General features: G+C 42.3%; 1 protein-coding gene across 1 annotated transcript in view; it reads right to left on the bottom strand.

Annotated features, from left to right (window-relative positions):
- The window catches only part of LOC143723736 (E3 ubiquitin-protein ligase SH3RF3-like), a 149,062-nt gene that overhangs the window by 30,590 nt on the left and 100,972 nt on the right, over positions 1 to 17,500 (bottom strand). Inside the window, exons 3-4 of the mRNA XM_077216486.1 lie at positions 14,799 to 14,894; positions 2,725 to 3,045 (exon numbers count right to left, since the gene is read on the bottom strand). Coding sequence (XP_077072601.1) covers positions 2,725 to 3,045; positions 14,799 to 14,894 — 417 coding nt within the window. The remainder of the gene's footprint in view (positions 1 to 2,724; positions 3,046 to 14,798; positions 14,895 to 17,500) is intronic.

The following is a 17,500-nucleotide window of genomic DNA, read 5'->3' as shown; positions in this document are numbered from 1 at the left end:
TGTGTGTGTACCTGTGACGCAGGTGTGCTGGAGGACAGGTGTGTGTGTGTGAGTGTACCTGTGATGCGGGTGTGCTGGAGGTCAGGTGTGTGTGTGTGCCTGTAACGCGGGTGCGCTGGAGGACAGGTGTGTGTGTGTGTGCCTGTAACGCGGGTGTGCTGGAGGACAGGTGTGTGTGTGTGAGTGTACCTGTGATGCGGGTGCGCTGCAGGACAGGTGTGTGTGTGTGTGTGTGTGTACCTGTGATGCGGGTGTGCTGGAGGTCAGGTGTGTGTGTGTGTGTACCTGTGACGCGGGTGTGCTGGAGGACAGGTGTGTGTGTGTGTGTGTGTGTACCTGTGATGCGGATGTGCTGGAGGTCAGGTGTGTGTGTACCTGTGATGCGGGTGTGCTGGAGGTCAGGTGTGTGTGTGAGTGTACCTGTGATGCGGGTGTGCTGGAGGTCAGGTGTGTGTGTGTGTGTACCTGTGAATTGGGTGCGCTGCAGGACAGGTGTGTGTGTGTGTGTGTGTGTGTGTGTGTGTGTACCTGTGATGCGGATGTGCTGGAGGTCAGGTGTGTGTGTGTGTGTACCTGTGATGCGGGTGTGCTGGAGGTCAGGTGTGTGTGTGTGTGTACCTGTGACGCGGGTGTGCTGGAGGACAGGTGTGTGTGTGTGTGTGTACCTGTGACGCGGGTGCGCTGGAGGACAGGTGTGTGTGTGTGTGTGTGTGTGTACCTGTGACGCGGGTGCGCTGGAGGACAGGTGTGTGTGTGTGTGTGTGTGTGTACCTGTGACGTGGGTGCGCTGGAGGACAGGTGTGTGTGTGTGTGTGTGTACCTGTGACGCGGGTGCGCTGGAGGACAGGTGTGTGTGTGTGTGTGTGTACCTGTGACACGGGTGCGCTGGAGGACAGGTGTGTGTGTGTGTGTGTGTACCTGTGACGCGGGTGCGCTGGAGGACAGGTGTGTGTGTACCTGTGACGCGGGTGCGCTGGAGGACAGGTGTGTGTGTACCTGTGACGTGGGTGCGCTGGAGGACAGGTGTGTGTGTGTGTGTGTGTACCTGTGACGCGGGTGCGCTGGAGGACAGGTGTGTGTGTGTGTGTGTGTACCTGTGACGCGGGTGCGCTGTAGGACAGGTGTGTGTGTGTGTACCTGTGACGCGGCTGCGCTGGAGGACAGGTGTGTGAGTGTACCTGTGACGCGGGTGCGCTGGAGGACAGGTGTGTGTGTGTGTGTACCTGTGACGCGGGTGCGCTGGAGGACAGGTGTGTGTGTGTGTACCTGTGACGCGGGTGCGCTGGAGGACAGGTGTGTGAGTGTACCTGTGACGCGGGTGCGCTGGAGGACAGGTGTGTCTGTGTGTACCTGTGACGCGGGTGCGCTGGAGGACAGGTGTGTGTGTGTGAGTGTACCTGTGACGCGGGTGCGCTGGAGGACAGGTGTGTGTGAGTGTGTGTGTACCTGTGACGCGGGTGCGCTGGAGGACAGGTGTGTGTGTGTGTGTGTGTGTGTGTGTACCTGTGACGCGGGTGCGCTGGAGGACAGGTGTGTGTGTGTGTGTGTGTGTGTACCTGTGACGCGGGTGCGCTGGAGGACAGGTGTGTGTGTGTGTGTGTGTGTACCTGTGACGCGGGTGCGCTGGAGGACCGGTGTGTGTGTGTGTACCTGTGACGCGGGTGCGCTGGAGGACAGGTGTGTGTGAGTGTACCTGTGACGCGGGTGCGCTGGAGGACAGGTGTGTGTGTGTACCTGTGACGCGGGTGTGCTGGAGGTCAGGTGTGTGTCTGTGTGTACCTGTGACGCGGGTGCGCTGGAGGACAGGTGTGTGTGTGTGAGTGTACCTGTGACGCGGGTGCGCTGGAGGACAGGTGTGTGTGTGTGTACCTGTGACGCGGGTGCGCTGGAGGACAGGTGTGTGTGTGTGAGTGTACCTGTGACGCGGGTGCGCTGGAGGACAGGTGTGTCTGTGTGTACCTGTGACGCGGGTGCGCTGGAGGACAGGTGTGTGTGTGTGAGTGTACCTGTGACGCGGGTGCGCTGGAGGACAGGTGTGTGTGAGTGTGTGTGTACCTGTGACGCGGGTGCGCTGGAGGACAGGTGTGTGTGTGTGTGTGTGTGTGTGTACCTGTGACGCGGGTGCGCTGGAGGACAGGTGTGTGTGTGTGTGTGTGTGTACCTGTGACGCGGGTGCGCTGGAGGACCGGTGTGTGTGTGTGTGAGTGTACATGTGACGCGGGTGCGCTGGAGGACAGGTGTGTGTGAGTGTGTGTGTACCTGTGACGCGGGTGCGCTGGAGGACAGGTGTGTGTGTGTGTGTGTGTGTGTACCTGTGACGCGGGTGCGCTGGAGGACAGGTGTGTGTGTGTGTGTGTGTGTACCTGTGACGCGGGTGCGCTGGAGGACAGGTGTGTGTGTGTGTGTGTGTGTACCTGTGATGCGGGTGCGCTGGAGGACCGGTGTGTGTGTGTGTGTGTGTACCTGTGACGCGGGTGCGCTGGAGGACAGGTGTGTGAGTGTACCTGTGATGCGGGTGCGCTGGAGGACCGGTGTGTGTGTGTGTACCTGTGATGCGGGTGCGCTGGAGGACAGGTGTGTGTGTGGACAGTCTGTGATGCGGGTGCGCTGGAGGACCGGTGTGTGTGTGTGAGTGTGTACCTGTGACGCGGGTGCGCTGGAGGACAGGTGTGTGTGTGTGTACCTGTGACGCGGGTGCGCTGGAGGACAGGTGTGTGAGTGTACCTGTGACGCGGGTGCGCTGGAGGACAGGTGTGTGTGTGGACAGTCTGTGATGCGAGCGGCTGCTCGTGGATCAGAGGAGCTGATGAGAACCGGAGCGCTGATCTCCATGGAGTGTCTGTTGTTCCCGAACACCTGAGCCGAGCGCTGGGTCACGCTGAGCGCCGTGAACGAGTGCCGCTTCTTCGCGTTCTTCTTCCCCTCCGCGCGCCGGTGGACGTTCCCGTTACAGCTGACGGCGGCGGGAGAACCGGGATCTGCGCTCGGGCCCGGGATCGGGGACGCCTTGTCCATTTCCATCAGCTGCTTCGCTGCTTCGTTCAGCTGGAGGAACCAGAACAATGCAATATCATCAAAACCAATGGTTTTGGACCCCATTGACACGCATCACACACACACACTCTCTCACACCCACACACACACACACACACTTTTTCTCTCTCACACACACATTGAGTGATGATAAAGGTAGAAAAACACGGCACAAACACAGAAATGATCAAATATGCACAATAACTGTTTTTATGATATTTAAAGTTACTCCATGTTGACTCCTAATGAACTACTGAACAGAAATCAAACCCTGATGATTTTGAGCTGAACACACATCAGCAGTCCAGCAGAGTCAGACACACACACACACACACACACACACACACAAACATCACAGACGGACAGAAAAGAAAGCACGAGAGGAAATTACGCCTCGACAGATCAAATCCCTCAGAATTACTAAAGCAGTTCTTCAGTCTGAGCTGAAACTGATACACTCTCGTCCGTCTGCTTTAATAATGTCATCAGATTCATCATCAACACGTTATATTATGGGGTTTATTAACAGAACGCAGCAAATCAAACATCGTGTGAGTGTAATCAATGGTTGACAGAGGCAGAGAGCTGTGAGCGAGACACACACACACACACACTCTCTCTTTCTCACTCACACACACTCTCACACAAACACTCTCTCACAAAGTAACTCACACACACACACACACTAACTCACTCACACTCTCACACACACACACACTCAAATGCACGCACACACACACACACACTCTCTCTCTCTCTCACACACACACACTCTCACTCACACACTCACACAAACATTCTCTCACAAACACACAGACAAACACACACACACACACACACACACACACACACACACACACACACACACACTCTCTCTCGCTCTCACTCACACACACTCTCACACAAACACTCTCTCACAAACACACACACACTAACTCACTCACTCACTCACACTCTCTCTCTATCTCACACACACAGACACACACTCTCACACAAACACACTCACTCAAACACACTCTCTCTCTCTCTCTCTCTCTCTCTCTCACACACACAGACACACACTCTCACACAAACACACTCACTCAAACACACTCTCTCTCTCTCTCTCTCTCTCTCTCTCTCTCTCTCACACACACACAATTGCACACTCTCTCAACCCCACACACACACTCACAATATCTCTCTCACACTCTCTCTCTCTCACTCACTGACTCACTCACTCACTCACACACACACACACACCGATTATTTGTGCAACCGTAGTTGTTCACAATAATTGAAACAATATGAAAATATGAAAGCATTTTCAGGTCAATCCCTCCCTGAACTTCAGCTCTTCATTTCCGTCGTGATGTTTTGATGAATGAAAGCAAACTAAAGCAGATGTGTGTGTCTGCAGTGATCAAACACACACGGCGGATCAGAAGTGACTCAGGCCCTTTGTTTCTATCCATAATCCAGCATTCATAAATATGCTAATGTTATGCAAATGATATGTAAATTAGGCTGATTGACCGCACAGGCGCAGCGGTCGGTCTATGTGTGGCTCTCTCTCTCTCTCTCTCTCTCTCACACACACACACACACACACACACACACACACACACACACACACACACACACACACACACACACACACACATTCTGAAGGTCAGAATATTATTACTCTGACAGGAGGCAGTCATTTCAGCAGTGAATTACTCATATGCATAATACTGGAGTCGTTACAAGCTATAAACATCACAATGGGTTTGGAAAACTGTAATAACGAGAGAGACTGATGAATTCATAAACACAAACAGAGGTGATGTCACATCACACAGTAACGGCTGTAATTACGAGTGATTAGCAATATCTCTTGGGTCAAAGCATGAAATTGCCAAATAAGTTTTGTGTTAAAAAAATTAAGGAAGTGTCGGTAACACTTTACAATGCTTCATTAGTTAACATTAATGTATTTACTAACAAACTAACCATGAGAAATACATGTTACTGTATTAGTTAATCTCTATTAATGTTAGTTAATAAAAATACAGCTGTTCATTGTTAGTTCAGTGCATTAACTTATGTTAACAAGATTTAATAAAGTATTAGTAAATGTTGAAATTGACATTAACAAAGATTAATAAATGCTGTATACGTGCAGTTTATTATTAGTTCATGCTAACTAATGTAATATTAACCAATGAACCTTATTGTAAAGTGTTACCTAAATTTCTTACCAAATTCTTCACAGAATTTATCTTGCTAAGCGTGTTTTGGAAAGATTTAAGCTGTGAACTATTTTGCATCTGTTTTTTCACGGTTTACTCAATATTATTTTGGAAAGATTTAGAAACCTTTATTAGTAGAAAACTGAAGTGTATGATAGAAATGTGTGTATTTGATGTGCTTTTTACACGCACGCAGAATGACAATTTGGAAAGTAAAGAAAAACATATTATACAGTTATTTATTTTGTTAGGAAAATACCATATACATGAAAAAAGAGTGCAATCCATATTTTTCACGTTTTAAAAATTGACTTTAAATAATAAAATAACATTATGGAACAAACAAAAAACAATAAAGCGCTGAAAACATAATGATTTGACAAACAACACTAGATTAAATGTAATTTTTGGCAGCTAATGTTAATTTGATAATGTGAATATGTAACACCTCTTGTAGTAAAATAAAAAATGAAGCGGGATTATCTTGTTGTTTCTGGTGTGTCACGTGACCTAATGAACCGTCATGTGACCCGCCAGAAACAACAAGATAATTGGGTTGTTTGACTTGAACCTCTATTACTGTCTACTTGAACCGGCGCTGCAAAGACCGATCGATTTATGACATCAAAGTACCGCGAGAGCGATTAGAGAGCAGACGGCTCCTTATGCTTTTGAATCGCTCTCGCGGTACTTTGATGTCATCAACCGTTCGGTCTTTGCAGCGCCGGTTCAAGTCGAACAAGCCTAATCACACGTCATTTTTTTTTTACATTTTATTTAATGCCATAAGAACAAGAGGTATTACACATTCACATTATCACATTAGCTGCCAGGAATTGAAAGAAAACCAAAAATAGAAATAGAAAAATTCATTAGGTTCATTAGGAGCTCGGTGGGTCACGTGACGGTTCATTAGGATCCCGGCGCGCAGGAGCTCGTTAATGCGGTCGTGAACTTTCAAACCTCAGTGGTGAATGTGGTTAATATACTGTATACTGCAGGTCACGCTCTCGCTGAGACGCGAGGAGTTCAGACGCCTTCAGATTGTTGGCTAATTGTGCCAATAATAGAGCCCATCATGCAGAGTAATTATGCCACGCGAAAACTGGAAAATCACAAAGCGCGAGTGTGTAGAGAATAATGACACGCTGTCAGACCCGCAGAAATAACTCACGATCTGAGGGAATAAAGATGCGCTATCAAAAACTATTTATATCAAGTGTGTTTTAACGTGTGTGTGTGAGAGAGAGAGAGTGAGAGAGAGCATGTGTGTGTGTGTGCGCGTGTTTGTGTGAGAGAGAGTGAGTGTGTGTCCGAGAGAGAATGAGTGTGTGTTTGTAAGTGAGTGTAGGTGTGTGAGAGTGTGTGTGTGTGCGCATGTGTGAGTGAGTGAGAGAGAGCATGTGTGTGTGTGTGTGCGCGTGTTTGTGTGAGAGAGAGTGATTGTGTGTCCGAGAGAGAATGAGTGTGTGTTTGTAAGTGAGTGTAGGTGTGTGAGAGTGTGTGTGTGTGTGTGTGCGCACAAGTGTGTGTGTGCGCATGTGTGAGTGTGTGAGAGAGAGTGTGTGTCTGTAAGTGTGTGTGTGTGTGTGTTTTATGAAGCTGTGACTGTGAGCGTCTCTCCTCTTCACCATGATCTCACCAAAGTAATAATAATAACAATACATTTTATTTGTATTGCGCTTTCCTCAAACCCAAAGCGCTACACAGGGAAAAGTCTCTCCTCCTGCTGTGTTCAGTAACGTGTTTAAAGGAGCGTTTGCAGCAGATTTTCATCACTAAAACTCTCAAGAACATCAAAAGACTGAAATAAAACATTTGCTTACAGAAAATGAAGCCCGTTCTAGGACGATTTAGATTTGGGAAATTATGTCCTCAAAAATCTCATTAGCCTACTGTAATGCAAAAGAAAAGAAAAAAGGAAGTGATTATTATTAATTATATAATTAATACATTAATTATATATTATTTTGACTATATATATATATGAATATAATCAAAAATCTTATATTAGGGCTGGGAATCGATTAAAAAAACTAACTAATTAATCGCACAATTTGCTGTGATTAATCGCAATTAATCGCATTTCCCCCAAGCTTGTAATCATCAATATTTAAATGTAGAATCACCTAATTAAAAAAATTAAACAGGAAAAAAAGAAAAGACAGACAGAATCTGACAGAAAATAGCCCTATATTAAAATAATATTAAACATCAGTATATTATTCTTCATTCCGTTCTATGCAACATACTCAGATTTAACAGATTTATTGTTTGACTAATTATCAAAATATGGTATAGTCCTACAAAGGTATTATTACCAGAGCATGTGATCAGAGCAGGTCATTTACCATCCGCTCAGTAGTGCTCTTGCAAACAGAAGTCTACTGAGAAAGTTTACATTATCTGAGCGGTATATCACACTCACAATAGCAGCCGCAACATTAAAACGAGGCAAAAAAAAGTGTTGCATCAAGTGTGTTATTTTTTTTAATACGCTGAACATCTCAAATTAATCTTAAAGTAACACCAGGTAACTTTTCAACCTTCATAATATATTTCCAAGTCTCTTGTGATGGTACATCGACTTACAAGGTTGAATGACACGTCTGCCATAGCCTGACGGCGTCTGTAGCGTTTTTAATCGTACTTTTAAACTTCGGGTTTCGGGTAGTAACCGGCGAACAAAGAGAACTATGAAGTACTTGTGCTAAATGTTACGCTCTTAGATGCAAGAAACAAATCCATATTATCTCTAGCCTTGGCTACCCTATATAGACCTCCAGGGCCCTATGCTGATTTCCTAAAAGAGTTTGCATACTTTCTCTCAGATCTATTGGTCAATGTCGATAAAGCAATAATTGTTGGAGACTTTAACATACACGTAGATAACACAAATGATGCGTTAGGGGCTGCGTTTACAGATTTATTAAACTCCTTTGGGGTCACGCAAAACGTCAGCGGTCCCACTCATCGTCTAAATCATACACTAGATTTAATTATATCATATGGAACCAATCCAACTGATATAGATATTATACCGCAAAGTGATGATCTCACTGATCATTACATGGTAACTTGTATAATACGTACTGCTGAAATTTGTCACGTTGCGCAACGTTATCGACCAGGCAGAACAATCCTTCCAACCACTATAGATAGATTCTCAAATAGCTTACCTGATCTATCTCAGCTGCGCAGTGCACCCAAACAAACAGATGAACTAGAGGAAATGACTAGCAGTTTGAGCACCATGTTCTCTAGTACACTAGATATTGTTGCACCAATTAGATTAAAAAAGGTAAGAGAGAAAACTAAAGCACCATGGTACAACAGTGCTACGCATGCAATCAAGAGAGAAACTCGTAACTTAGAGCGTAAATGGAAACAAACTAATTTAGAGGTCTTTAGAATCGCGTGGAAAGACAGTATGTCACGTTATAAAAAGGCTCTAAAAGCAGCAAGGGCTGAGCATCTCCGCAAACTAATAGAAAATAACCAAAATAATCCAAGGTTTTTATTCAACACCGTGGCTAGACTAACAAATAAACAAACATCACCAGAGCAAAATATTCCATTACAATATAGTAGTAATGATTTTATGAATTACTTCAATGAGAAAATAGAAAGCATCCGAAACACAATTGTAAATATACAATCCTCTATGATGTCTTATGATTCAGCCTCAATTATGGCCCCTCTAGAACAACTACACCGATTTACAACTATAGGACAGGAAGAGCTAAATAAACTTATCATTGCATCGAAACCAACAACATGTTTATTAGATCCAATACCCACTAAACTACTGAAAGAAGTGTTACCTGTAGTCGAAGAGCCTCTTCTTAATATTATTAACTCGTCTTTATTTTTAGGTCATGTTCCAAAAATATTCAAGCTGGCAGTAATAAAACCTCTCATTAAGAAACCGCAATTAGATCCAAATAACTTAGCAAATTACAGACCCATCTCAAATCTTCCATTTATGTCTAAAATACTAGAAAAAATTGTGTCCGCTCAATTGTGCTCTTTCTTACAAGAAAATGATATCTATGAAAAATTCCAGTCGGGATTCAGACCGCATCATAGCACAGAAACTGCGCTAGTTAAAATTACAAATGATTTACTTTTAGCTTCTGACCAAGGCTGTATCTCAATACTAGTTCTACTCGATCTAAGCGCTGCGTTCGACACTATCGATCATAAAATACTCCTGGATCGACTACAAAACTACACTGGTGTTCAGGGACAGGCATTAAGCTGGTTTAGATCTTACTTATCAGACCGTTACCATTTTGTCTGTCTAAATGGGGAACGTCAGTAGACTATGGAGTGCCGCAAGGATCGGTGTTAGGTCCTCTGCTATTCTCAATATATATGCTGCCACTTGGTAATATTATAAGAAAACATGGAATTAATTTCCACTGTTATGCTGATGACACTCAATTATATATCTCATCACGACCAGATGAAAACACTAACTTATCTAAATTGACAGAGTGTCTAAATGATATAAAATGCTGGATGACGTGTAATTTCCTGCTATTAAATTCAGATAAAACGGAGGTACTACTTATTGGTCCAAAAAACTACCCACAAACTCACTTACAATACAACTTTAATTTAGAAGGATGTCCTGTTACTTTGTCCACTACAGTAAAAGACCTGGGTGTTATACTAGACCGCAACTTGACTTTCGAAAATCATATTTCATATATTACAAGAACAGCCTTTTTCCACCTTAGAAACATTGCTAAGCTACGCAACATGCTATCTGTTTCTGATGCAGAAAAGTTAGTTCATACTTTCATGACCTCGAGACTAGATTACTGTAATGCTTTATTAGCTGGCTGTCCTACATCCTCAATTAACAAGCTACAGTTAGTGCAAAATGCAGCTGCTAGAGTTCTTACTAGATCAAGAAAATATGATCATATAACACCTATTTTATCATCTCTACACTGGTTACCTATTAAGTTACGTATCAATTACAAAGTATTCCTACTGACCTATAAAGCCCTAAATGGTTTAGCTCCTGTGTATTTAACAGACCTTCTATCGCCATACAATCCATCGCGCTCTTTAAGATCACTAAATTCGAGGCTTCTGGTCATTCCTAGGATATCTAAGTCCACTAAAGGAGGGAGGGCGTTCTCGCATTTAGCTCCTAAACTCTGGAATAGCCTTCCTGATATTGTACGAGCCTCAGACTCGCTGTCCCAGTTTAAAACTAGATTAAAGACGCATCTCTTTAACCAAGCATTCACTTAATGCTTAACCTTTGATACTGCTGAATCGGTTCGAATGCATTAACATTATGAACATCAGCTATGCTAATTATTTCCCATCTGCCTTTCTGCTGTTATCTCGGGACGCTAGTCCCGAGGTAAATAGCGTTCGTCAGCTCCAGTTTGTATCCAGCCTCTCACGGAGACTTCAGATGCCCCAACGCCTGTGAAGAGACGACTCGACGCCTGTGAAGAGACGACTCAAAGCCGGCGATATGTTATGCCATAAATTAATACTTGATTAACTAACTGTATTTTTCTATGTACATTTCCGAAATGCAATTTCTGTAAAGCTGCTTTGAGACAATGTGTATTGTGAAAAGCGCTATACAAATAAATTTGAATTGAATTGAATTGAATTGAATTGAACTACAAAACTCGACTGCTTTACGGCATATACGTCACTTCCAGCACCACCGCCACTTCCTTAAAATCGCAGGGCTGTCAAGTGTCACGCATTGAACGTGACAGTCACTCATTTCGGTCTTTTGTCACGCTCTCCCGCCACACATTGTATTTCTCACGCTGAAAAACTATTTGTAATATATTTAATATGCCGCAGCGCCCAAAACTCTGGCCGCGCCGCTCTCACTGTGGAACCGGCAGGAATTCAAGCGCGTCTCCTCTGGTGTTGTTCGTCTGGTGTTGTTAGCCAATCAGAAAATAGCACTATTGTATCTGGGTAACATTTAACGCAACAACCAATGACACCCCGTAGTCTGGGGTGTTTTTTTGTCCGCCTGACTATGTTACGGAAGCTATCTTATCCTCCGTTTATCTTCATGAATCAGGTAATGATTATTTGTCTTGCCTCAAGCTATAATGCAAATGGATTTGTAAAATTTGCAGATTTCTTTATGGTAGCTTGATATTATAATATTGACGATATATGGTTATTATCTACCACTCAAACATTGCATTGAAGTATCATATAGATTCAGTAAAACGGTAACCAATAGACTAGGCTACTATAATGACACTGGCTTGTAAACGTGATCATCGCGATCATTTGTCGTTAGAAAAAAAATAAAACCCATGAAATTGTATTCATATGACATGCTGAAATATATGCCACTGTACCTGGGATGAAGACATTTCACACGCGACGCAAGCAGAACACCTGCATGTGACCTCCTCCTACAGTGTTCAGGGCTATCATGGTTGTCAACAAATGCACGATGACAGAGTTTACGACAGTAGTAGAGGACAATACTGTTTCCCAACTGTAGGGGGACCCCGAGAGCAAACGTTACCTGGTGTTACTTTAAGGAGTAACGCGTTAATTCCTCCAGCCCTAATATATATATATATATATAGTTATTCTATTCATACAACAATAATATATAACATTGATTCAATTTAATAATAATATTAAAACTATATAAATATTCAATGCATATATAATTTTTTGAGGGATAAATGTACCTACTTAATTGTAACAAAAATTAACATCATCATAAAAAAAAACTATTTCTAAAAATAGGCTTCATATTCTTTACACATTTTCTCTTTTGACTGATGATTGATGACGCTCAAGTAATTCACCGTGGTTGTGCATATCCCAGCATTCCCTGCAGTGAACACATGAACAGCAATGAGAAGTTCCAATCGGATCAGAACACTGTGAACGAGGAGCTCGATTACATCATTTCCGGACCGGCAGTAAAGCAGGATCGAGACTGAGCTCGCGAGGACAGGCTTTAAATGAGCTCAGAGGAGTCGAGAAAGATAAACATCATTTATTTTCCCATTTTCATCTGGTGATCGACATCCTTGATCCGGACACGTCCCAATCAATCAGCGGAAATCACACGAATCAGGAGCCGAATGAGGAAAATTCAGAGTTTGAGAAGGAATGAAAACGATGAACTCTCGCTGTAATCGCCATGAGAACATCACAACTACGATCCGCTCTGTCATTTACAGTGTCGGCCTAATACATTTAAAAATATATTTTCTTTGAAACATACACTACCGTTCAAAAGTTTGGGGTCGGTAAGATTTTTGTAATGTTTTTCATATTTGACAAAAAAATACAGTAAAAATAGTGAAACATTATTTCAATGTAAATCAGCTGTTTTCTATGTGAATATATAGTAAAGTGTAATTTATTCCTGTGATCAAAGCTGAATTTTCAGCATCATTACTCCAGTCTTCAGTGTCACATGATCCTTCAGAAATCACTATAATGTGATGATTTGATGCTCAAGACACATTTATGATTATCATCAATTTTGAAAATATTGGTTTTGTGGAAACTGATACATTTTATTTTTCAGGATTCTTTAATTAATAAAAGAACAGCATTATTTGAAATAGAATATTCTGTAACGTTACACACGTCTTTACTGTCACATTTGATCAATTTAATGTGTCCTTGATAAATAAAAGTATTCATTTTTTCACAAAAAAACAAACAAAATAAAACTACTGACCCCAAACATTTGAATGGTAGTGTATAATTAAATTGGCCCATATGATTTTCTGTAACGCTGTGGAATTATTATGTTAAAAGTTAACACATTTCTCTTTTTGTTCCACTTCAATCTTGGTCGTCTTATAACTTTATTTAATTTTCCTTCACAGAAATAACTTCATACAGTCACTGCAGTCAACTACATTTAAAATGATGACAGTTGAAATCATAATATACTAAGTAATAACTATGACATACGTATAAGAAGTATGATAATACTCATAATTATAAGATAAAAAGTCAAAATGATGACTTTGTCATAATTATGACTGGTTGTGGGTTTGACTTTTTATGCCATAATTATTTACATCAAACTTATTCAGTTTCAGCCCTACAGATTTAAACATTTTAATATAAGTAAAAACTCAAGCTTTTTTAAATGTTAATCAAACAACAAAAGACTAAAATAAAATCTCTCACTGCTCTCGACTGAGTAACTTCAGCAGCTTTAATAAGAATAAAAATAAATATAAATAAAAATAAAGCACTGTTTATTTCATTCGCATATTTCTTATACTGTATTTTTCCTACTGAGTGTCATTTTCATCTTTGTTCTTTTTTTAATAACAAAGATGCTATAATGAAATAAAATAAAGTGAAATATTTTTTCTTTTTTGTTTGGTTCCCTTGTACGGCTGTATTTTTAAATAAGGAACTGCTCAGAATTGCGATAAGATCATGATCCTGGCTGAAAAAAATCATGCCATGATATTTGTGCAAATTTGTTCACAAGATTATATGACCTTTCTCGTTTCTCATGTGTATTACACAGACAATGTGTTTATCAAAATAAAGTGTTGCATTCATGAATAACTGCTGAAGGACATCAGGACATCTGAAATCAAACCTCTCTCCTCTCTAATCATGCTCAAAATCGACTCGCATTACCCATAATGCATCACTCGTCGTCACACACAGCTTCTCACGGTCTCAGTCCAGCACAAGTGACTTCTTGTATTTTATAAGCCTTAAAATCCCTGAAACACTAAACCAGCTTTCATTTCTCCTGATGCATATTTAAAGGGGCGGTTGATTATGATTTTACTTTAGTTAGTGTGTAATGTTGCTGTTTGATCATAAACAACATCTGCAAAATTACGACGCTCAAAGTTCAAAGCAAAGAGAGATATTTTCTTTACAGAAATCGCTTTTCAAGGACTACAACAAACGGCTGGTAGGAACCACACAAGCTTCCTCCCGGGTTAGTGACATCACAAACCCTAAAATTTACATAAACCCCGCCCCCTGAACACGTTTTATAGATTATCATGACAGAATATGCTAATCACTGACTAGAAGATAGTTAACTCCACATCAGCTTCATAAATTCATAAACTAACCATTCGTAAATGTTGGTTTCTACATGTCGTCACTTCTTCTTGAGTCTCTCCATCTTTGTCCGACTCTGGTTTGAACATAAAAGGCTGAACGTTTTCGAAATTTTCAGTGCGTGAGTGTGTGACAGAGCTGCTAACACACACACACACACACACACACACACACACACACACACACACACACACACACACACACACACACACATACACACACACACAAGCTCTTGAAGCTCCGCCCTCTGCGCCGGGAGCAGCAGCTCATTTGCATTTAAAGGGACACACACAAAAACGGCGTGTTTTTGCTCATCCTCAAAAAGTGACAATTTTAACAAGCTATAAAAAATATCTATGGGGTGGTTTTGAGCTGGAATTTCACAGACACACTCTGTGGACATCAGAGACGTGTTTTACATCTTGTGAAAAGGGCATTATAGGAATCATATACACTTACCTCAACGTATAGGATAGGAAAAATCCCAATCTTATCTCCCAGCATGCCTTCTGCCCAGTTATCGTCCACTCTCCGGATCACGGTCAGAACCTCGTCCTGCGAGAGAGGAAACACACGTTTATTCCGTGTTCATTCTTGCATTGTGGAAATGCGTTGAACTGATAAATCACACAGATGAATCACATCCTTATATAAAGTCGAGTTTAATTTTCATATTTACAACCCCAAATCAGAAAAAGTTGGGACATTTTGTAAAATGCAATAAAATCAAGAATCAGTGATTTGTTAATTCTATTTAACCTTTTATTAACTGACAAAAGTACAAAGAAACGTTTTCCAGTGTTTTCACTGACCTACATAATTGTATTTTGTAAATATGAACAAATTTTGATTTTGATGGCTGGAACACACCCCAAAAAAGTTGGGACTGAGACCAAATAAAAGTAAAAAGATTATCCAAATTATATTATCCAACTCTTTTGAAACAGTCTGCAATGAGCAGGTGAACTGGTAATAGTTGAGGGTATCGTGTTTGGGTGTAAAAGTGCTTCTCAGTCTTACTAAGCAAAGATGGGTCATGGCTCATCACTTTGTGCCAAATATCATGAGAGAATTGTCAAACAATTAAAAAATCACATTCCTCAATGCAAGATTGCAAATAATTTATGCATTTCATCATCTTCCATACATAATACTGTCACAAGATTCAGGGAATCCAGAGAAATCTCAGTCTGTGTTGGGTAAGGCAGTAAACCTCTGTTGAATGTGTGTGAGCTTTGAGCCCTCAGATGGCATTGCACAAGATACCATCATGCTAATCCGTTAAATACAGACACATGTGCTCAGGAGTCATTTGGAAAACCGTTTTCACTGAACACAGTCTGACTCTGCATTAAGAAATGCCATTTAAATCTCTGTTAAGGAGAAAGCTTTACATCAGTTCTATGTGGAGATGCCGGCGAGTTCTCTGGGCCTGAGCTCATCTCAGACGGTCTAGAAGACAGTGGAAATGTGTGCTGTGGTCAGATGAGTCCATGTTTCAGCTTGTTTCTGGGAGAAAATGGACACAGAGTTCACAGTCCCAAAGACGAAAGGGACCAACCAGACTTTCACCAGCGACAGGAGCAAAAGCAAACATCTGTGCTGGTATTGAGGTGCATCATTGCAAACGGTATGGGTAACTTGCATTATTGTGAAGGTACCATTGACAGGAGCTAACCACCGACCACAGGATTGGTCGAGAACTGGCACCACGACGCCGAGCCGCCTGGGTCAGCTTTGGCTCAATTGCCGAGACGGCCACCAAGACATCGGATATCAGGGCCGCCCTATTCAACAGCACCGTCCTGCCAGCCATGCTTTATGGGTCCGAGACCTGGACAGCGGCGGCGGCCGACCGGCAAAAGCTGGCCGCGACTGAACGCGCAATCGAGCGCCGCATGATCGGGGTTAAACAGGTCGACCACGTACGCAACGAGCAGCTGCGGGCCATGACCAGGGTGGCCGACGCGGTGGACTTGGCCAACAAGGCCAAAAAGCGCTGGGACGGGCACCTGATGCGGCGGACGGACGAAAGATGGACGCACGAAGTCACCCTCTGGTTGCCGATCGACATCAAGCGGCCACGCGGACGCCCTGCAACACGATGGCGTGACTCGCTACGACAAGATCTGGGACACAATTGGATGGGGCCCGACAAACCTGGGCAGATCGTTGTGGTCTGCGCTGACCATCTTTGGCCGGCGAAGACAGACCGATTCTGGATTCTGGATGCTGGACCATTGACATGGAGGCATGTATTTGGATCGTACAGAGACATAAACTGCCATCAAGACGACATCTTTCCTGGGAAGCAAGACAATGCCAGGCCTCATTCTGCACTGCTAAAACTGAGTGGTTTCTAGACACTCTGCACCATAGAAGAGATGTTCCTCCTGTTTACTGCAGTCCAGATATGATCTTATGGAAAATGTATGACCCATCATGAAAAGGAGAATCAGGCAACGATGACCACAGACTGTTGAGCGGCTGTCTCGTATCAGACAAGATTGGGCAAATATTCCACTACCAAAACTCCAACAATTAGTATCCTCAACTCCCAAATGATTAAAAAGTGTAATTAAAAGGAAAGGTGATGTGACACAGTGGTAAACATGTCTTTTTTGGGGTGTGTTGCAGCCATCAAAATAAAAATTTGTTCATATTTACAAAATACAATTATGTTGGTCAGTGAAAACACTGGAAAACGTTTCTTTGTACTTTTGTCAGCTAATAAAAGGTTAAATAGAATTAACAAATCACAGATTCTTGATTTTATTGCATTTTACAAAATGTCCCAACTTTTTCTGATTTGGGGTTGTACAACAGAATGAGAAATTAAATAGAATATGTGAACGGGAAGATCATCTCCCAGCATGCCTCACATCACAACACCTGACCTACACAAAGGGAATAATCAAACACTGCATTTCATACACTCTCAGTTATATCATCATTATGATCTCACCGCTATGGCAACATTTCCGAAACATAAGAAAAAAAATCATGCTTTGGTAAATCTTAATATATCTTAAGATATATTTATATAACATAAAAAAAGACCTAATTATAACATACCGAGTCCTAATCATGAGATAAAAGTCTAAATTATGACAAGTCATAATGAGTAAAAATGATCACATACTACCTCCTAATTATGAGAT

Source organism: Siphateles boraxobius, unplaced genomic scaffold (genome assembly GCF_051911475.1).
Source record: "Siphateles boraxobius isolate OS27281-9 unplaced genomic scaffold, OSU_SipBor_1 7, whole genome shotgun sequence".
Taxonomy (NCBI): domain Eukaryota; kingdom Metazoa; phylum Chordata; class Actinopteri; order Cypriniformes; family Leuciscidae; genus Siphateles; species Siphateles boraxobius.
The sequence above is the reverse complement of the archived record's forward strand: the minus strand, read 5'-3'. Positions and strand labels throughout refer to the sequence as shown.